Raw genomic sequence first — 22,831 nt, forward strand, 5'->3', positions numbered from 1 at the left:
TATGAAGCGTCAGCATAAGGGGGTTCCTTTGTGGTAATGAAGTCTGTCTCTTGGTTGGGATGGTCGTTACGTGAATATCCAGGGTGTCCCCCCAAAATGTATACACACTTTGTAAAGTGGGTGTTTATTAAAATACATTTCATTTTCAAAATGTAGTAGAATCTACAGACATTATTTGTTTTGTCAACGCCTGTTTTCAAACTGACATCCGTTCTGGTCCAGACACTGCTGGCAACGCAAAGCAATGGAATTGCAAACATCATACAACAGCAAGATGGGGCACCCCCACACTACCATCACGATGTTAGATCCTACCTTGATGAGATCTTGCCAAACAGGTGGATTGGACTAAGAAGGGGTTTCGTAGAATACCCTGCACATCCACCAGACCTCACACCACTAGGCTTTTTTTTTATGGTGATACTTAAAAGACAAAGTCTGCGCTATGAAACCTGCAACAGTCGCCGAATTGAGAGCAGCCATTGAACGAGAACGCACACAAATAGCAAACGAAATGTTCCACTGGGGGAAGCCGAGGGAGGGGTTCACCAAACTCTACTATTTTTTCAAACTTCCTGTGATTTTGTATTTCAAAATTAAAAGTTTAAAAAGTAAAAATGTAGAAACTTTACCTTCCTTTTATGCTTTTGAAGAGAATGTGGAAAAGAAAATGAGCCAAAAAAGAAAATGAGCCTCACGACAACAAAAAAATTTTAATACAATTTCTGTCTTTGTGCACTTGAGGGTACTCCACCTACAGGTCAAATAAAACACTACAGATTATGAACCTGGGTACTCTCCGCAACTCCCCTGCTGGTCCCCCACGGCGCCCCACTTCCCACTGAGGCACTGCTGTACAACCACCAATGGAGGGAAGGAGATGGCCTCTTGGTGTCCTCTCCCTTTATTTAGGCATTCTGTCCCCCTCTCCCTACTTGTGTTTCTGGGACTCGCTCCCTTTCTTGGAAACTGCAGAAGTCACCCCCCCAGCTGCCCTCCCTCAGGTGCTTGGGCTGAATCACCTTCCTTTATTCAGAATTCATAAAATGACAACAAGAAGAATTCCACCCTTTAGCAGGGCCCTCGTGGGATTGCTGCAGAACTGAGATTAGGTGATCAGGCTTTCTCCTAGGAGAGAGACAGGCCCCCAGGCTGCATCAGCAAAATCTATTTTTGCGTGGCCTACTGTTTGGCAGGCTTTGACATTTCCATTTAGAAGATGAATTAATTCTGTGCTTAGCCAAGAGTCCACTCTTTTGGAAGAATGTGTTAGGACTCAGGCCGTCACAGGACCCTGGAGCATCCATGAGACCCTACCCCTTCCCTACTTGATGATGGGTCAGCTTCCCTGGGGAGGCGGGGGAACGGCGGGGGCGGGAGGGTAAGTGAGGAATCTGACACAAACTAAGGGCTGCAATGAAAAAGCCAGCTTTGTGGGCTTAGGTACTATCTGTGCTATCCCAAGGCCCCTGTCCGTGGTCTCAGTTTTAAAGAATGAAGGCCTCGTTCACCAAGGGTATGTCCACATGGGAGACAACCTGGTGAGCTCATGGGCTCTGCTGCCCCTGTTCTGTGAAGGCCCAGCATTTAAGAAGCTTGAGAGAGAGGATCTGCCCCTGCATCAGGGTGCAAGGAAGGCTGAGCCTCCATGACAACAAACAGTGTTTGCACGGGAAGCGATGAGCTGTGCGACAGATTGTTAGGAAGGCTTGCAGATGGCTGCCTTAATAAAGCTGCCATTCACAGGCACCAAAGCTGAAGTGGTTTCTATGGGAAACCCTCACATTAAAATAGAAGGAAGTTCTTTTAAACTATAGTAATTCCTTTTTTTATTAAATATTATCACAGTTAAAACACAGGAATTCATCTGGGAGAGCGCTCAGAAAACCACAGGCGTGGCCATCCGCACTGCAGGGCGCTACGGACAAAGCATGGGCGCTCTCTTAGGTATGGCCCTCACCGAGGATCTTCGCTCTTCCACATTCTCATTCAGTGTTAGCGTCTGTGCTGAGCCACTCATTCAGCAGCACTGGGGACACACACCACTGAACATGGGAGGGCTGGTCCCTACTGCTCAACACAGAATCTGACAGAGATTATACAATGAATCGTTTGTGCCCTAAGGGTTACAGATGGGGCACGGTCCCAAGTCTGATAAGGAGACAGGGATGCCTGTCCTCAGGTCCCCCCAGACCTGATCATGGGAAAGCCCTGTGGGAAAGGACAACAGGGCACCAGGTAGCCCATAAGGGAAGAAAGGAAAACTTGTGGGAAGCCAGAGAGGGCCCGGGGCACAAGGGAATCAGGAAAGATAAGAGCCATCTGGACTTCAAGACCCAGATCAGAAGTGGCCAGGTTAGGGGAGAGCACTAGGAGACCCCAGGCCAAAACTGCTCTTGGGGACAAAGCTTGAGGCAGGACTGTCTTCACAAGGGGTCAGTCTGCCCCTCTGTTTTTAGTGGCATCTGCCCAGATCCCAAACCACAGTGAGGTTCTTCTGGACCCAGAGCACAGCATGGAACTCTGCAAAGACCAGCAAGTGTCCCCACCACACACTCACATTCCCAAGATACATAAGCAAGAGTACTCTGTCCAGACCTAGAGCGAAGCAAGCCAATCTCCCCTCCCCACTTCCTGAGTTCGGGGGCCCTGGCACTGTCCACCTTGAGGAAACGTGGGTTAGCTTAGAGTGTCTTTCTTGGTTACAACACATCACATCCATAATCACTCAGGGAAATAAAGAGAAAAAATATGCTGGATGACAAGGGACAGTAAGTCCCACAGCAGGGACACAGAGCTTTATCCCCCCACACCCTCCCCCATCCCTCCTGCTATGGCCACGAGACAGAAACCTGGGAGTGCTTTTTCAGGAGACTGAGGCTGCAGACAGGCCCAGATGGGGACTCTGCCCCACCACTTGGCAGGAGCAAGGCCACCCCCCCCCCCCAAGGCCTAAGGCTCAGGGACAGCTAGGTCACGGTATCACCACGGGCAGCACACTCACCTCCCGACCCACAAACCCTTTTGGAAGACCATGCCTCACCCCAAGAGACCTCCCCCAAGACTGGCCCAAGCTGGCCTGGGCTGGGAGGGTGACCTTCACTCTTCCTTAGCTTTATCTCCCACAGCCACAGGACATGTGTTTGCAGGTTACACCCCAACCCCAACCACCAGCAGTGACCGCTTACCCGGTCCCTCCCGCTGCAGTGACAGCCTCCTTCCCCTGCACCATCTGAGGGAAGGACACACAGACACATACATAGACCGATTTTCTACAGGACTGTCTGTCCTTCAGGAGGACGTAATTCCAGGAGGAAAGGGGACACCAAGTATAAACAAAGGCTCTTCTGTGTGACTAATTAGTGACAACTAACTGAAAGCAATTTAATGTTTGTTCATGAAAGGTTAATGGAACTCATGTTTTCGAGATGCAGAATGTAACACAGACTTGGTCAGAAACACAAATCTTATCTTCATTCTCTGTATTTGGTCAGAATAATTTCCTGAGGGCAGGTTTAGTCTCTAGATGGCTTTAATTAAACACCCCTGAACCTTGAAGTTGACATCAACTCATCCAGCTACAACTCCATTGTCAAATTAACCTGCTGTCTAACACGGAGGTTTTGTGGCCTAAGCAGGGGTGTGGTGGGGCTGGGGAAAACCGGCTTGGAGCCTGACAGGCATTAAGCAATTCTGGAGCATTTTCTCCTTCCCTGACCCTCTCCAGTGGCCGGGAACTCCTGTAACCTGTCCCGGACCTCCCTAGGCAACCAAGCTGCCTTTCTTGGCTTTTCTCATAGTCCTGGGCTCAGGCTCCACTCTCAACAATGTCAGCATAAGCCTGGTACAGCCAGACCCTCGAGTGGGCCCTGGGCCCAGCAGGCCCCTGCCCAAGAGCCTCCACTCTCCTCCTGCCTACCTGCTTCTTCCCACTCCTCCCCCTCCCTGGCTCAGCGCCCTCAGGGAACACCCCTACTTCCTGAGCTGACTTGCAGCACCTCACCCAGGCCCCAGGTACCTGCCTCACTCCTTTCCTGCCTTTGAAACCAAGGTCCCTGATTTTGTCAGCCGTTCTTTGTAGTTACACAAGGCCCTTCTGCAATGAGTTTCTGCTTATTTCTGAAACTTTTCCCCTGCTGACTGGGAGGTTAACCCACCATTTCTCATAGCCTGGGACAGCTTCAGTGAACTTCCATCAGAATATGCTATTTGGAGTTGGCAGAGGCCTATCTAGCTAGTACATGTTGGGCAGTGTGAAGGACCTATACTTCGGCCTGTGGTACAGCCATGTGACCATGACAAAGCTCCATGTCATAGACAAGGTCAGGGCAAGAGAAGGCATGATGTCCCAAGAGGGCTGTGTAGAACTCGAGGGAAAAAGTATTATCTAAATGCTATTCGCAGCCACTCGCGTGACCATTTCCATAAGCACCTTGCGGCAGCTCCTGAGCGACAAGCAGCATCCGGTCTCAGTCTGCCCACCCCAAGCCATCCTGCAGCAACATGGCGCCCTGTGCACCCTGGAGCTCACCAAGCTCAGGATTCCTGATTCGAGCTTATGCAAGTAACAGCTGCTGATGGCAGAGGAGACTGCAGATGACCCATGTGCTCCAGTGCTACCTGGGGAGGTGGATGAGCCACCGCAGCTGCTGTGCATGTAGTGAGAGCAAGGTCACAGCTATGAGGGCTGACCTGCTACAATCAAGGCGCAACATGTTTCCCAGAAGAGAAGCCACAGCCAGGCTCCCCAACCTGCATCCACGCAGGGGCAGCCTGTCCTAAAGTAATCAAACCCCACAGTTGGAATGGGTGAGGGATAACAGTGGAATTCTTCCACAGCAGCAACCTTTCTTAGCCAAATGGTTTACTAACCCTAAGAGATGAGATAAGCCCTAAAAAAGACTTAAAAATAAATTCTAAACCTTAAAAACAATATTTAATTTTGAAATAAGAGTGCTTACTTACAACGGCAAAGGTATCTGATTCATCTTTGGATCCCTGCACCTGATGGTGTGTACTTTTTGCACACTAATTAAATAGCTGAAAGAAGCAGAGGGTTAGTGGCACTCCTCGATGACCATGGGTCAGAGGCCGTAGATAACCAAGGATGACAACCAACGAACCTGACGAGAGGAGCACTAAGGACAGAACCCCACTTCACAACCAACCCGACATGCGCAGCCTTTGGTGATAGATTAGAGTGATCCAACAACCCAGGATATGTGCAATCAAATGTATTAAATCACTGGGACCAGACAGTATCAGAACTTCTAAGTAATCAATCATTATTGCGCCTGGTGTATCCTCTAGCTACTGAAGATCAATGAGCCAGAAAGCCAGGCAGCCTGCCCAAAGCCACACTCATAAAAGGAGAAAAAGTATCTAAATCAAAGCAAGCCAGCCGTGGTTCCAAAAGTCACCCTGACATTGACAGCTTCACACCAGAGTCACTCTGGAGAAGGAAAGCTACTCAGAACCTGAAAGAGCATCTGACTGACAGAGAAAGCAAAGGAGGGATAAGTGAGTACTTCTTTGAAAGAACTGTCAAGTAGCCATTTGCAACCCTGCTCTTGTGCACCTTGAAGAATTTTGAAAATCTGTGTACCCTTTTGCATATGTAAGTTCAACACCTAAAACTTTTCACTGTAAGTTAAAAGAGTTGCAAAGAGTACAGTTTCTGGTAAATTGTAAATAACTGCTTAAACCACTAAGTCATTCATAAAAGTCTTCAACGGAATGCAAACACCACTGCAATTAAGACACCTAACTGCATCTAGTTAAAAATACAATGTCTCCATAACAGTCAGAAACAACTTCTTGAACTTATATTTCCCTTTCATTCCTCCAACTAGAATTTTACCACCCAAATTTTACCGTAATATAACATATTTTTAGTTTTGGAAGTCCCTTTTTATAATTCTCTGTAACATTAAATTTGAATTTGGTTAAATTTTCTGTGACCATAAAGCTCTAAGTGTTAAAAAATATTTTATTCTGAATTGCATTACAATTAGTATATATTTGATCAAAATATATATAAATATTGATAATTATTAAATGTGAGCAAAATTTCATTCAAAGTGCATCCCAATTAGCAGAGAGGGAGCTGGTTCATGTTTCCATGTTTCCATGGATGAATCTTGGTAACCGTTAGACAGTTTCAGCACCAGTTCCTTTCCTTCTTAAAATTTCTACAGCTATTAAGCACTGAGAAACCTTGTTCTCATAAATAAATATGGGAATGGAAGTTTTGTAATAGCACTATCTCTGAATTCTTTGAACTCCTGTATTATATACCAAAAGTAATATAGTGATCTATTACCAAAATTATTTTTGATGACAACTCAATTGTTTCTTCCTTCAATTCTGTTAAAAGCAACAAAAGACTCAGAAAACCTGAAACGTGCAAAAAAGATTTCCTTATCCAGTCATTAGTTATATTCTCAACATTACCAATACTTGGAATTGTTCCCATGGGCCCCCAACCCCACCCCAGAGGTGGTTTTTATATTCCAGGGTAATACTCCATGGTCTGACTAGAACGGGTGAGGGGTTTGCCTTCCTTTCTTAGAGTGGAAAGATTATAAGGCATCCTTGAGCCAGATGTGTTCTCACGCTGCTCAATTTGAGGAGGGTAATGGAAGCTAAGGACCTAAAAAATGACTGCCTTAAAACTGTAAATTGGCTGGGTACCCCATGGGATCTTCCTACCCCCAGGGATATGTGAGCCCGGACCACTACTGTCAAGTTGTCAAGAATAACCACATGGTCTGGGGAAGGTTAGGGGAGTCCATGTCCCTCTGTTTCCAGCCTCTCTTCCAGACGGCATTAATGAGTAGGATGGTCCCTCTCTGAGTAAGCCAATCAACCTAGCAAGAGTTCAAATTAAGTGCTAAGATGGAATAATACTCAGAGTATAGTGAGAGGCTCAGAACCATCATTTCAGACCCAGAAACAGGCCCACCGGAGCTCCTTCTCTGCATACCCCCCCCCCGCCCTAGTCTGGCACCAATAATACTCTCTCCCCTAAAATTTGGGGCTGATTTCCAGTGGCTGCACAACCATTTCCTACCATATGCGAGGAGAAACAGAAAAAACTAGTCCAAAGAAGCAGAATTAAAACAGCTACACAGCCGAGAGTGACAAAAAGGACAACCACCTCAGTCCCAAAGTTAGTCCTTATGAGGCCCAACAACGCTTGGGTTCTGGAAAACGCCCCTTTCTGCAGAGGCTGGTTTGAATGAGTTTCTGGAACCAGTAATGAGAAGAGGTGTGGTTCAGTCAGCAGCCAGCAGAGATGGCTCCTGAGGAAGTCAGCCTGATGGACCCATGACATTAACATTAATGGCACTATCAAAAAGGACCTGGACACAAGCGGGCAAAGTACATGGATAGACAGCCCTGCTCCCAAAATTAATAAAACTTACCTTTAAAAATAAATTAAAAATAAGGTTTTAAGAATTAAGAATAAATTTTAAATAAAAGATATTCAGTATCACTAATTACAATAAAAAGGCAGTTTAAACCAAAGAAATTGTATCACTTACCAGATCGCCAAAGAACAGGTACCCTCATCATGTACACAGGAACATACCTCAGCACCGTCTCTTTTAGTGAGAATAGCTATCAAAATAGGGAATGTACATTCTCTTTGCTTTGTAAGTCTCACTTCTAGAAATTATCCTACAAATATACTCAATTATATAAAAGATGACATAAAAAGATTATACATTAAAGCAGTGCTTGTCAAAGCAAAAAAATAAAACTAACCATCAAAAGGAAACTAAATAAACTATGGTGGATTCATAAAATGGAATACAATGCAGAACAATAAAGCAAAGGACAATCTCCAAACTCTGAGTAAGCAGTAAGAATAGATAGTTCCATGTAGGCAAAAATAAAACAGTCAGAGAAGAAAAATGCATCTATGTATACGAACAGACATACCTGAAAGTAAGCAAAGGAAACTGGGATAGGGAAAAACACAAGGTCAGCATGGAAACATCTCATGTGTCAGAAAGTGAAGAAATGCTCAAAAGACTGACAGGGGCATGTCAACAGGACACAGAAATCAAATTGGGGCTGAATTTGAGCATCGGAATGAATGAGAGATGGTTATCACACTGCATGAGAAAATTACACTAAAACTTTTTAAAAGAGGAATATTCATCTTCACAGAAAAATGTCAACATTGTAGAAGAAATTATGGAATAGAAAATTATTTTTACAATCGCCTAAGAAAGAAATGATTTTTAAAAATCACAAATGTCAGCCTGCGAACCAAGTGTCGCTGGTTCGATTCCCAGTCAGGGCACATGACTAGGTTGCACGTCAGGTCCCCAGTTGGGGCGTGAGTGAGAGGCAGCCGCACAGTGATGTTTCTCTCCCTCTTTCTCCTTTCCCTTTTCTCTAAAAATAAATAAAAAAATAAATAAATTTTTTATAAAATCACCAATGAACACTAAAACTTGAGTGCAAAACTACTGAAAATAAAATATTCCCAGTCTTAAATATCACCCCATAGATTACTTATTGATTATAAAGAAGAAAAGTTTTCTTTACAAGGGATAAATCTGACAGACAGCATCTGAAATATCTAGTTCAAATCATCAATAAATGGGACAAACTGGTATCGAGGACCACCTGATACAATAAAGATACCACACCATATATGAAGAATTTCTGACAAAAATGTTTAACATGAATCCAATCATAAGGAGACAACGAGACAAATCCACACTAAAGGATATCCTGCAAACACTGGCCCAAGCTCTTCAAACAGGTCAATGTCATGAAAGACACTGGGAACTGTTCTGGGTAAAAGAAGACTAAAGGATATCACAGCGGAATGTAACGTGTGACCCTTGAGTGGTTCCTGGACCCAAAACAAAAAAAGCCAATGCCTGGTAGGAATGGTACATCTGATTTACAGTCTGGCAATTCCTCAGAAGTTACATATGCAGTTTCCACATGACTCAGCATTTCCAGTCCTAGGTATATACCAAAGAAAAATAAGACAGCATATCCATACAAGAGCTTGTATACCAACATTCATAAAGCATTATTCACAATAACCAAAAAGTGGAAATAACCCAAATGTCCATCAACTGATGAACAGATAAGCAAAATGTGGTCGTCGTCGTCGTCGGCAGCCGTCCGTCTCGAGAGATGATGGTGTAGCTTCTTAAGAGTCTATCTGCACCGCCGAGAATGGCTGTGCAGTCCGACTCGGGAGTGACACGGTATCTGTCTCCTCCCGTGTTGAATCGACATCTTGCGATGACGCTGGAGTGTCCTCTCCAGTGAAGCTGAAGCTACAGAGCCTGGGCAGGGTGATATGGAGGGTCTGCTGTTGCCCATGCAGCAGACCCCCCCTCTCTTCGCAGCTGAAGGGTCCAAGGGAAAGACGGAGTCAATACAGCTTGGCTTCAGGTGCGCCGCAGGAGTTGCCGGTGTTGACTACAACGTCAAACCGCCTTAGGGACTCCGGCTCCGGATTTTCTGTCGGGGTTTACTCCCTTAGCCTTTCCCCTGAAGAGGTATGCCGCAAGGCAGCGGAGGTTTTTTGGAATGTGGTATAACCATGAAATGAAATATTATTCAGCTATAAAAAAAAGGAAGTACTGATATATACAACACAGATTAACCTCAATATCATTATTACACTGATAGAAACCAGTTAGAAGCCAGTTACACAATATCGCACTTTGTATGATTATTTTATATGGAATTCCCAGAAAAAACAAATCTATAGACAGAAAATAAATTAGTCGTTGCCTAGGGCTAGGAGGTAGGTTGGGGAAGGGGCGCGGCTGCTAATGGGGCAGAGGGTTTTCTCTTAGGGTAATAAAAATGTTTTTAAACTGAATTGCGGTATTAGGGGGTGGAAGGACTTAGCAAAAAGGAACAAGGACTCATGGACATGGACGACAGTGTGGTGACTGCTGTGAGGGGGTGTAAGGGGACTAAATGGTAATGAAAAGATGAAGATTAAACAAGAAAAACTGGTTTGTAGCAACGATGGCACAACTCTGAATATAGTAAAAACCGCTGAATTGTACACTTTAAATAGGTGAATTGTATGCTATGTAAATTATATCACAATAAAGCAATTATTTTAAAAAATGTAACTGCAAACACCACATTATTAGGATACCTGGGAAAAATTAAATACAGACTATCTATTAGATATTAGTATTGTTATCAATGTTAAATTGGGTGTGACGACTACATTATATCCTTATTCTTAGGAGATGCTGACCAAGGTATTTATGGCTGAATCATAATTCTGTAGCTTGATCTTAAATGATTCAGCAAAAACCAAATGTGTACATGGACGTACATTGATTGTGTAACTCTGCTTGTGAGAAAGCAAGAAAGAGCAAAGGTCAAAGACATGGATAACTGGTGATCTAAGTGAAGGACGCACAGGTGTGTTTTGTACTATTCTTACAATGTTTCTGTAGTCTGAACTTCTCAAGATAAAAACTTGGGGGAAAATACCAAAGAAGAATAAAGTTTAGACTTATACAGACAGAAACAGCTTCCTAGCCTGTAAGAATGCTATTGTTTACAAACATGATTTGGTCCTCAGTAAGAAATCACTATTCTTTGCTATGGTAAGATACAAACCACCATTTCATATATAATAAAATTCCACTTTTTTTCAGCATTAATATAGGGTATGTGAGTCTACCAATTGGGACAGCACAAGACATTAATGTCTAAATGAACTGTGTATTATAGACGCATTTCACTGAGGAGCAAGCAGGTTTCCTATAAGGAACCATATGGTCAGCACCAATATGCCACTAGTTTCTTATTACTTGACTTTGAGGAACCATTTAGTAAAGTTTATGTGGTACCAAATTAAAAAGAAAAATCAGACGCGGGCTTAAAATGCTTCTAGTATTCTGAAATTATTTTGAAAGATCATTTAAAAAACTTCAAACGAGATTTTTCATTCATGTATTTATTCCACAATCAAAATATATCATAATTTAAGTCATAACATTTTTAAAAGATAAAGAAGACTTTGTGGCACAGCTTCATTAATAAAACAGACATCGGTCTAAAATGCAATGCTAAACAGGTGTTCTGTTCCCATGGTGGAATAAATACATAAAATTACACATAAAATTAATTAAAGATCTGAGATGAGGCAAATAACCCTTTGAAGCAAACTGCCCAATAAATAGAGGCATGCTGCAAATAATTTCTATTAACATTTATTGCAAGATGGAAAAATCCCCAAGGTAACTACAAACTCAAACCCTTCATTCCATGCACCTGGCCTTGGCTTTTGTCTTCCTTCCTCAAATCAGAAAGGCTTTTGCACCCCATGCTCAAAAAGGCCACCGTAAGTCCCGAAGGACCTCAGCACAGACCACCGTTAATGAGCCTATATGCAACCTTCATCCAGAACCTCCAGGGAAATCAAGAGCCCAAACTCAAAGAGCAGCAGCATTTCTTTGAACAACAGTTTTAACTGTTGAATGAGCTCTGAGAGGCCACGCACATTTCACAAACAAACCAAAATATTGTCTTTTACCGTTCTTTTTTCTTGCAAAATGTTGACAGGTCTTTTGAGTAAAAAAAAAAAATTACAGAAACAATAAAAATTCAAAGGGTTTATGCCAAAAATCTAACCAGTCCTTTGCGGCCTAACTCATTTGTTTCTGGGCTGTGAAGCCATGTAGAGGGCGATGAGGCAGTAGATGGTCCCCCCCACCGTCAGAGCCATGGTGGTCCGGTAGAGCATTTGGTCTGGCAGGCCACGTTTCAGGTGGATGGGCACACCATCAGATTTCTTGAAAGAAAGATCAAGGATATGGTTGGTAAGAAAAAGATGCACAATTTAGGCTAATAAAGATCAAATGTCTCTGCTTGATAACTAAGCCATTAACACATTATAGTGGAAAAGGCCCTAATCCATTAAAATGCTAATTAAAATACTAGTATATTTTCTTACAAATGTAACTACAGCTTGTAAATCCAGTCATTCTCCAAAAGTGTCAACACACACATGCAATAAATCCCAAATTTCTAAGGAATCTGTCATATTGCTTAACTAGGAAAGAAGAACTGGTGAGTTTTAAATGTAAAGGTAACCAGCCGCTAACCAAAGAACTATAGGCACAAGAAATGCTCCACATTTACTTTGACTTCCTGATCACTGGTGGATGAAGTCTGAGCACACCAGGTCAGTTAACAGGTTCTAATCCATTTTTGTATTCAGCTGCCTTCTTTCCATTAAGGTGTTAAACCCCTATTTAATAATGAGACTCCATTGAATGTTTAATCCAAAATCCCTCACCACTGCAGCTCAAGATCCCAAATGCCCGCTGAAGACTTACTTATCAGATAATAATGGATTAAACTGATGAGTCCACAAGCCAGTCCCAAAACTGGACATATTTTTGAGAGGGAAAAGCTACCTTCCAGCAGCAACACTACCTCTCCCATGGCACCTGAGACACAGTCGGGTCACTAACCTCTCAATTATCTATACACAGATTAATATTAACAATATATTTAAATCCCATTTTAGCTTCTCTCTGGTGATCAGCAAACCCAAGAGAGCTTCTAGCAACAGCTCAGTGCATTTTAGTATCAAGGAGGCAAGAAACTAGTAGGAGAACACCCGATGCCATGTGTCACAAAACCAAATTTATACTGGATTATTCATAATGTTATTATACATTATACGTGCTACTGCCTCCTCCATCCAATATATGCAATTTGAAAAGCTGCACACCCTCAAATACTGATAAGGAAATTAATCGCCCTCTCTCACACAGTTTCTACCTACACAGACTTCTACTAGTTTATGGCTCAAACTAAAATCAAGAGAATTCTATTAAAGGAAAAGAGAGAAGGTGGGTAGTAAACAAAGTCTCAGTTTCAAAGGGTTTTTTTAAACCTATGTATTTCACAGGCTTCTCTGTTCTAGAGTGTCTTCTCTCACCTGGAAAAACTTCTGTAGTTCTGGAACTTTGTTCTTCTCAGCATAATCATATGCAGTATAATCGGAAGTCAGCTTAGTTGGTGTGGCAAATATGATGGGCGGTGCTTCTGTGGAAACCGCAGGCTTTAATCCCTGCAGGAAAAAAGGAAAATGTCACGCTCAAGTATGTCTGGCCATCTAAACAAGGCTTGCAAGGAGCAGGCTGTCTGGAATAGTGGAGGCAGTCATTTACCACAGGAGAGAGAAGGAAAGTCTCTCCGCTCTGCCTTACAAGGTCTTTAATTTTTTAAGTTTAAGGTTTAAAGTCTGTAGACTTTCAACAAAGCACTCCGGTCCACTTTCCCAGCAACCGTACCAAAACTCCCTGTGGTTGAGGAGGAGGAGGGGTAAGGGGGGCTTATAGGGAGAGAGGGGCAAACAAAGGCCTGATCGAGCTTCTAGAAATACCTATCATGTCTATCTTCTTATTAAACCAGTAAAACATTTGTACTCTGTATGAACTTTGGTTTGATTTCAAGAGACCTGGCTGTCCCTCTTCTTCCCTTGGTGAGCTGATGGACTAACATGGGACTCCAATCCCAGAGAGGACTTCAGATTCTTTCCAGACACACAGGAAAAAAATACTCAATCTGGAAGAGCCTGTGATGGTAAAAGGCTTGTCTTTCAGAACCAATTCAATAAATAAAGTTGTCAGACCTCTGTTTCCTGATCTCTTCAAAGAAATCTAAATTTACCCATAACTGACGAAACCTATTCTAAAAATCAAATATTGAAAACCTCAATGTTACTCGCACCAGGCAGGCATTACAATCAACAGGCAACAAAAGGTATTAAAGTAAACTTGGCTTCTATTTGTTCAGAAACAGTCCTGTAAATGGGGCTGAATCACGGCCTTTATTCTGTACTGCATTTACTCATTCACATATATTACTGAGCACTTAAAACTCTATACTGAAAACATACAATGAATAAGACAGATACAATCTCTGCTATTATGGATATTAACATTATGGAATAACAGCAGCTAATATCTGAGCCCTTATGTGTCCAGTATCATGTTAATTTAAGCATTTCACACACATCGTCTCATTTAATCCTGACAGCAACCCTCAGAAGATGTTACTATCCCCTTTTTCCAGAGAAGACTGGATCAGAGAGGGTAACATGCCTGAGATCACACTGCAAAGAGACAGAGCCAAGTGTCAAAACTCAAGCCTCTCTAAAGTCCAAAGCCTTAGATTTTAAATATTTCACTACCTGCTCCGGTCACTGCCCCTCAACTATTGCTTAAAAACAACAATCCATTTGAAGAGAAAGTTTGGTCAATAAAGTGTTAGCCTCCATGTGGTGTATGACACATTCAAACAGACGCAGCAGGAGGAACAGAGGACCCAAACTACTGAGATACCAAGGCTTTGAATGGTCTCTCTTTGAACTGGAGAACTTTACACACTCCCTTACTCTGTAAGCAATTTTAGTTTCTCGTAATAATCATTTCCCCTTGAATGAAAGACCCTTCTTACCAAGCATCCCCAAAAATGGTCTGAAATTAAATTCATGTTTTGACACAACGAACGTGAAAGCATTTTTAGACAGGATTATACCTAATTGCTTTGTCTGTTCACCCACCAAATGATTCAAAGCTACAGCAAAGGTTTTGAATGATACCATCTGAAAACAGTAGAATCAACCACCTTAACAGTTTTAAACAGCTTCGTATTTCCATTTATAATACTGTAGAAGTTTAGAATATAGAATTCTAAAGTTATCTATCATCCCATTATCTTATCCCATCAATTACTGTAAATTGTATATTCTCCAATCTTTACTCAAAGGCATATTTTAGTATCTTTATAGTCTTAATGTAAAATCCTACATTCTGCTTTTTCCATGTCTATCTCATAAGCAGTTTCTTCAGGTTCTTAGACGATCTGCATAACTAAATTTACTCTCCACGTCAACCCTGTATTAGCAGCCCATGTTACAGATAATTAAAAGAAAGTTCAGAGTCCATAAGAAACATAGGATTCAAACCCACACATTTTTATTATACCATAGTATCAATAATTCAGCTGTCTGCCAAGATATAGGTAAAAGGAGTGAATGTGATGGAAAGGAACTTCACCTACCCATCATTAAATCTAACAATTTTTTAACCAACACAAAAGATCAATTGTGATATATTCATATAATAAATCCTACACAACAAAAGGAACTGACTACTAATACATGTAACATGAATGAACTTCAAAAATACTGAGAAAAAGAAGCCTCACACAGAACAATACTGTGTGGTTCCATTTATATGAAATTCAAAAATGGGCAAAACTATCTATTTATAGTGATAAAAGTCAGAGTAGGGAGGTGGACAGGGATTGGCAGCGCAAAAGAAACTTCTTAGGGGTGATGTGTGTTACAATTCATCAAACTGTAACATTTGGGATCCATACACTGAAAAATGCTCTCTTTACAGAAGTAGGTATGATAGAAATGGCTATTTTCCTATAATCTGTGAAAGAAATCACTGCAAACAATTCCTTCTTTAGACCTAGTTACCAATTTGGTTTCAGTTGACATCACACTGATTCCCCTTGAAATCCTGGATTGTTCTTTTAATGAATTTTCCAACTCCACGCTCCCATCCTGTTTCTGTAGTCCAATTATATTCCCACCTTTCTTCCCTAAATACTCCCTGGTGATCCAACACCACCAGAGTCTATTACCACCTACAGGCTGAGTATGCCCAGATCTATTAAACTCTGTATTTGCAAATCCAGCTGTTACCAGGCATATCACAAGCTCAACATTTATAAATTTAGACCCTTCAACACCAACCCCTAACCGCCCCCCCCCAAAAAAACCTTGCCCTTCGTATCCTAGTTAATAGCACAGCTAATCTTAGATGAAATCATTCTTAAGCATGCTCCTCCTTGGGCAACTGGCAGTGTCCCACAGAAAAAGAGGTTAACAATGGAGCATCCTTTGACCCTGCCTAGGCCCCTTCCTATTGCAGTCCATTTTTCCAACTGCTATCTTACCAACCCTTCCCACACCACCCTATGAGGATGAGAAATGAATATAGTGGTAGCTCAGACTCAGCTTCTAGAGAACAGCTACCCCTTATCCAGTACCAACCACCTGCCAAAGGCTGCTAGTCATTTTGACACACACCTCATGTAATCTGTACACCGCTGCCCTGGAGGAAACTGGGCTCAAAATTAACTAAGTAACTTGGTCAAGGTCATAAAATAAAGCAGCAAAGCCAGGATTTGAGTACAAATTAGGACTACGGGACTCTAAAGTCCCTCAACTCTACAACACAAGACGGGAACTGAAACTCCGATTGGCAAAATCTAAGTGAAATCGGAATACTTTTCAGACAACTCATATAATAGGCGTCTGTCAACCATTTTACAGTTGGGAAAGTGCAAACTCGTCGCATGTAACTACCTAGACTCACCCGAACATTTCAAGGGACCCGTTAAGTCTCCCAATTCTGGTCATACAGCCTCTCCTGGCCCTACAGATTCCCCCGGTGCTGTCATTCCAGCTCTCCGAACTCCTGCTTGGTTGGACTGCGCCAGAGGGGTGACAGTGGGACACTGATGAGAGTGAAAACAGGGCCTCCTTTAAAAGGACAGGGCCGAACCTGGGACTTGGTCGGAACACATTCTGAAACAACACACGAGCCACACGCAGCGAGTCCGAGGGTCACCTTGACCCCTGCTGAGTGCCAAGCCCCACTCCCGGCCAGGCTAGCTCCGCCGAGGGAGTAACTACAGAACTAGGAGCTTCCTAGGCCGCCGCAAGTAGATGTGGAGAGGGGCCGGGAGGTACAGGGCGAACTCAACCAAACCGTGGGCAGAAGCCTCCCCCGGCTCCGGCGCCGCAACTGCCTGGCGCAGAGGGTCAGGCCACCACTTCTCCTGTCCCAGCCGGCGCGTTGATACCTGTACCTGCGGGTTATAGGCATCAAAAGCCCCTGCTCCCACCAATTTCTGCGTGAAACCACTAAACTTGTAGTACATGACGCCCAATGTCTGGCTACTCGCAGCCGTTGCCTGCGCGACCGCCTCAAGGAAGGACCCTGCCTTCCTTGCGGAGGCCCCTAGACTTAACCCAAGGACCCTCAGGCAGAAGACCGGCTGCCCTGAGATCGCCTAACTTAAAATATGTACTTTTAAGTCACATAGAAGAATCCGGGTTCTCAGTTCAAATAAAGGAAAAACAACGTGTAGGAGGGAGGGGAAAGTCGCTAGAGCGGGCTCTGTAGGAAATACGAGATTCCCGCATTCCCCACATTTGGATTCAGGCAATGCCAAGACGACCTAAGAACTGCGCAAGCGCCCTGAGGACAAGACCTGAGGCTGAGGGACCTGCCGGGGAGGAGTAGGGCGGACTCTGGGCGGGGCCTGGGCGGGGCGACTACTCCCTTTGAACGGGACAGTGCTTCGGGGCCTCCACTTGGTGCGTTGAGTTAAGGGCTTCTCTTCCTTTACCAAATTAACTTACTTCCCCTACCTGCTGCCTGGCTCTTACTCAATCGGCCCAAGGGTAGATACCCATCAGCCAGGCTTCTCTGGCAACCCGGGAGTGGGGAGCAGATAAATTTGGAAGCACCCGTTGAGAGCTGTTTGGTACAGAGGGCTGGTGTGAGTTTTGCCCAATAATATGAAGATAGCCTCCTGGGCTTTATGTAGAAAAGCTGCGCAGTGACCTAAACTTCAGGCACCAAGACGTAAATTTTGCAGTTTTCCAGAACTAGATTTTACTCTGTGAACTAGTTACTCATCCTTTTCCTAGCCCCTGCGCTTTGAAATGAGATGGAGAGTGGAGGGAAGTGGACTAGAAATACTTGAAAAATCTGAACCTTTAACCTGAAAGATGTGGGACTACAACTTTCCGTTCCGTTCCACTTAAACATGTTTTTTGAGCCTCCACTATGTGCAACTGTATAAAAGGAATATACTAGTTTCCTACCTACAGTGGTGGAACAGGGCTTTTCTTAGCTTTATCGTCTAGCCAAAGGTTTTCAGAGGCATATTATAGGTTCATTTATCGTGCACTTATAAAAGCACGTGGCATACTTAATGGGTGATGCCCCTATATAACATTTTCCATAAATACACTCATTTAATCCTTACAACAGTCCTATGAGGTAGGTGCTAGTATCGTTTCCATCTTTCAGTACAGGAAAATTAGGCCCAGAAAAGTTAAGTATCTTGCCCAGGTCAACTGTTAGTGGCAGAGCTAACCATCTGACTCGAGTCTGTACTCTTAAGCACTACATTATAGATAAACAGGGATAAATCCATTCTGAGAAGAGGAGGATGAAGTGGAGTGCTCCAGAGTCAGGGTGTACACCAGCATCCCGGCTCTGGCAGGTGTAAGCTCACGGGCCCCACCTATTCAGCAACGTCAATGCTGTGAAGAGTCAAGGTTTCAGCTTATTCATACGATCAGCCAGTCCAAAGTCGCTGCTTTCACAAAGCCGCTTTGTGACATAATGAAAAGACAATGGCGATGTGGGTTTGAGTCACCATTTTTTCAAGGCTGAGAGATATACAACTAGTCCTATCCATTGTCTGAGCCTCACTGGCCTCTTCTGTAAGTAGTATCATTATCATAATAGCATCCCTCCCTAGTGTTCTGAGCATCAGCAGTTCAGGAGGTTTTAAAGCTCACGCAAATGTTACATTGCAGATCTTAACTTCCAGTCATTTTCCTTTTTCATGGTTCTTGGCTATATATAAGAATCTTTGTTCACTTTTCTTGGTTAATCTCATTTTAATTAATTAATTGATTGATTGGTTAAATGTCAGAGTCACTTGTACCAAGAAAGGGGAATGAGCTTGCTAGCAATTACTGAGTGGAAGAAAATGTCTCTCATAGAGTTTAGATTGAAAAGAGAAATTAAATGATTTAGGACATCTCTATGTCCATCCCACTGTCTTCTAGACATATTTTGGAAGAAGAAAGTAGAGAATATTACTCGACTTTTCGCAGCACAAAGGTGTACCAGCTTCTTGAGGTACAAAACTGCCTGCCGACACTGGTTATTTTCTTAAAGTTTCTGCCATCTGATTTTAAATCCTGCAAGACATAAATTAAGAATCCTGAAAATGTTACAACAGCCGAGCTGTTCAGTGGGAGATAAAATGTCAGTAGCAGAGTGTGGGTTGGGATGTCACATGGAGTGGTTGATCAGAGGAAGATTTTGTTTCATTTCCCAAATAAAACAGTGCACGCTGACGGCACTGAGGCACCCTTTTCTCACTCTTATTTGCATATCCCAGCCAACAGCAAAGCATGATCTTCCTTTATATCATGATTCCCTGAGGCTGGACCCTTGATTCTATCCTGGGGGGAAGCGACCACAATTCCCAGTGCAGGGAAGCTTGTCATTCGCCAAGCGGTTTGTGTGCGTGCAGATGCCAGCCTGGCTCGTGAACCGCATGCGGCTGCTTCCCCATTCGTGAGGGCTGTGTGCTAATGGCCTCTGGCAGGTCGCTCCCTGAAAGCACTTGGGGAGGGAAGACCCATATAAATTTTAAATTGAGTTGTACTGAATGTAGATGGGAACTGCCTCCTTGTGAAACAGTTTTTACTTTTTTTAATTCTCCAGGTTTCTCAGAATCGACTTGTTAAAAAATTGACGTTTGGTGTGTCTGGCAGTTAAAGACTGTGGGTCCTGTAGTAGTTGAGGTCACTGTGGGCTCCTCCATTTCCTTCCATCCTTCCCTGTCTTCAGAAGGACTCATATATGCCCTAGCTTTGGTGTCACCAGCTGGGAGCAGAAATATGAGTGATGAGAATTTGTTCTGATTTACCAGGTGGCGGGCATCTCCAGGATATAGGGCTCCAGGAAGCCCTGCTTTCCCCCTCTTTACTGATTCTTTGCTGCCAAATCTGCAAACTGAAGGACCTTTCTACCCTTGGGAAACATGTTTACGCATGTGGATTTTGCCCATTCTAAGCTAGATTCCCTGAAGGAAAACAGACTACAATACTGCCATGTTATAGTGCACTGTTAGCTTTTTTATTGTGGCTTTTGTCTACCCTCTCTTTGGCAAAAAAGAAGGAAGAAGGAAAACATTTTCCCCAGCATTTAAAACTGCTAGTAATATCCCCAAGAAAAGCACCCCCAATAAAATATTGGAAAACAAAATGGAGATCTACACACACTTTATGATTCTCAGAACAATGACACCTGTCGTGCAATTATTCAGTAATTTTCATGTAGCAGAATTAGAAATCTCAGCTGTCATCTCTTATTCTTTTTGTCAAATAAAGCCCTATCTGGTGTGGAAATTTTAAGTTTGTCTTTGAAACCTGCAATCTAGATGATATCAATATTATTTAAAAATAATTAAACCTTTGTTAAAGCATGGCATTTTTATAGCAAAGGAGTTGAGGGTCTGAATGGTGCATGTCTCACTCAAAAGAGGGGAAGTGGCAGCTGGGATTGCAGTTTCTGGGACAGCTTTATTGCAGTACGGGATGAACATATTGACATCAACTCTCTGCTCTGACCTTCTCATTGTTGAATGTCAATATGGTGTGTGAAGCTGCCTCACTTTTGCCTGCCTAGTTTTCGTTATGTGCAAGTCAAAAGCACAGCCACAGAGATTATGGATTTAACTCAATTTTGACACATCACATTTCATTTCACTGGTTAAGAAAGGCTGAGCTATGACTCATAATTTATTTTAAATCGTTTCAAATACACTTAATTATGCTTAAAATTTTTTTGAGATCCAGAACAAGAGTCATGCAATTTTACATTAACAGCATCTATAAAAATATAGTATATACAATATAGAATGAAAGGATTAGCAGTGGCCTTCTCCTGTTCGGGCTCAAAGGGTGGTGCCTCGCTACTGGAGATTCCCACTTTCTGCACCATATATGTCTGAAATAATAGAATATCTTACAATGAGCATGTATGGCTTTTGTAAGCCCATATACACACAAATAATATAAAATCCCCAATTAAGATTTAAAAATGTTTCCACATACTTACCACCCAAATTACCAATTAATTTAGAGTATTTTTAATCACCCTCTGTGCAGATGTAAAGAGACTGTTAAGTGATAGTTTCTAGTGTTAAGCCACAGGAAGGGTCATTCAAGGGCCCTTCTGTTGAAGAAATGAGTGAATAAATAAGTCAGTGGGTATATGAATGAATGAACTAACAACAAAGGAACATCATCTTGATACATTACTGTAAGAAATGCACAACCATCCTGGGTGGTTATTTACATGAGTCATTTGATTTCATGAAAGTGGGTGATGAAGTAGAAAAGGAAATTAAGAACCATACACCTGGGTCTCAAGAGGGTGAATGTTGCTGGATCATTTTCTTTTAAGGTAGCAGAATTTTTTGTCTTTGGAAAAGCCTAATTCTATCCAATGTCAAAACATGGGGTGTTCCATAGCCATTGAAGGTCAGTATGTCCAGATCACTAGCCTGCACTAAATTTGTTACCTTAGACTAGTTTCTTAACCTCTCTTGGCCACAGAATAAACATTTCAACTTAACACGGTGATTGCAAGGATTAAATAAGATGAAGGAAATATGTAAATATATAAATGTCTACATGGGAAATAAGATTCAGTAAAATAGTAAAGGGGGTCAAATATACGGTGACGGAAGGTGATTTGACTTTGGGTGGTGGGCACACGATGCAATATACAGATCACGTATAAGAGAAATATACACTTGGAACCTACATAATCTTATTAACAGATGTCACCCCAATAAATTTAACAACTAGAGCTACAGTCACTGATAGAAACCCAAAGTTAATTTAGCATAAAAAGCATTAGAATTGTAAGTCTGTTGAATTTTGTGTCCGTGTAACATAGCTGAGTCTAATACAAATTATAACCTAAAAATATTTCCATTTTCTCAGTCCCCAACCCTTTGTCCCTTTCACTCTTCCCTCTCCCTGTCTCCTTTCCGCAAGAATAGTAAATATTAGTTAGGGCAAGAGCTGTCAGGTGGAACCAGTATGAAAACAGCCCCCAAAGATGTAAAATCTATCTTGAAAGCTCGAAGGCCAAAGAGAGGAATTGTGTGTCCCACTAAAATAACAGCCAACCTTTCAGCATCCTCATTAAAATTAAAAAATGACATCATTTTCAAATGCCAAATCCATAATGTTACTGGCCTCCCCTTCTGCCTCAGATTCTTAAACAGTAGAAACTTGACATTTCCTTAGCTCTGCTACCTAGAAACCCAAAGTCACAGCCCTCACTTCAGATCACTTTCTGAAGAGGGTAATAGGTACATAGGCTATAACACCAGGCCAGCCTGATTTTGAATTCCAGCTCTTCCTACTGACAAGCTGTTACCTTTGGAAAGTTTCTTCTCCACTCAGCATCTCAGAGGTGAAATGAAGGTACTAAATCACAGGGTTATCACTGGATAGCAAAGGTACCAGCCTGTGTGTTCATTAAATACCTGGGCTCTGCCTGCCCGGTGATTCCAGAATGGGTAACTTGGGGAGGAGGAATGGCAAAGTCCGCCTGGATCTTCTTCCAAAACTTGGACAGGCCTATGACAATCACCATTATAGTCTGGGAAGCAAAGCCATGGGAAAAGCAGTAGGAGGAAGTTATAAATATGAAGCGTCTAATGCAAGGCAAATTCCACCCCACTCCTACCCCCCACCCCCTTAAAAGGGGTCTAGAGAGAGAGTAACATTCCCCAAACCACAGCTGAGAAACTCAGAAAGCCCAAGTCAAGTGGCATTGGTTCTGGGCCTGGCAGCCCCCAGCGGAACCCCTGCCCTCCGCTGACGCTGACCCAGGCGAGGAATTGCCAGAATACCCATCCAAACAACCCTAAGGTTTCCAGC

At 42.8% G+C, this 22,831-nt stretch overlaps 1 protein-coding gene across 2 annotated transcripts; it reads right to left on the reverse strand.

Moving 5' to 3' along the window:
• Positions 1-11,212: 11,212 nt before the first annotated feature.
• COX7A2L (cytochrome c oxidase subunit 7A2 like) lies at positions 11,213-17,075 on the reverse strand. 2 transcript variants are annotated; one of them, XM_090280230.1, is made up of 3 exons: positions 16,918-17,075; positions 12,968-13,099; positions 11,213-11,809 (listed from the first exon to the last, which is right to left on the reverse strand). In XM_090280230.1, the coding sequence occupies exons 1-3, from the start codon at positions 16,993-16,995 to the stop codon at positions 11,669-11,671; spliced, it is 351 nt and encodes a 116-aa protein (XP_090136356.1). In that variant the 5' UTR covers positions 16,996-17,075; the 3' UTR covers positions 11,213-11,668. The 2 variants fall into 2 exon arrangements, with proteins under 2 accessions (XP_090136356.1, XP_090136357.1); XM_090280231.1 differs by having other exon boundaries at positions 16,924-17,073.
• Between the last annotated feature and the right edge of the window lie 5,756 nt (positions 17,076-22,831).

Source organism: Furipterus horrens, unplaced genomic scaffold, assembly GCF_987537825.1.
Source record: "Furipterus horrens unplaced genomic scaffold, mFurHor1.1.pri manual_scaffold_6, whole genome shotgun sequence".
Classification (NCBI taxonomy): Eukaryota; Metazoa; Chordata; class Mammalia; order Chiroptera; family Furipteridae; genus Furipterus; species Furipterus horrens.

Bases quoted from the DNA above. Each gene is read 5' to 3' on its own strand.
- COX7A2L (XM_090280230.1), bottom strand. From the start codon at position 16,995: ATGTACTACAAGTTTAGTGGTTTCACGCAGAAATTGGTGGGAGCAGGG. The intron at 13,100-16,917 runs GTATCAACGCGC...TTTTTCCTGCAG, and splicing joins CCTATAACCCGCAGGTACAG to GGATTAAAGCCTGCGGTTTC. The intron at 11,810-12,967 runs GTGAGAGAAGAC...CTTTCTTTCAAG, and splicing joins AACTACAGAAGTTTTTCCAG to AAATCTGATGGTGTGCCCAT.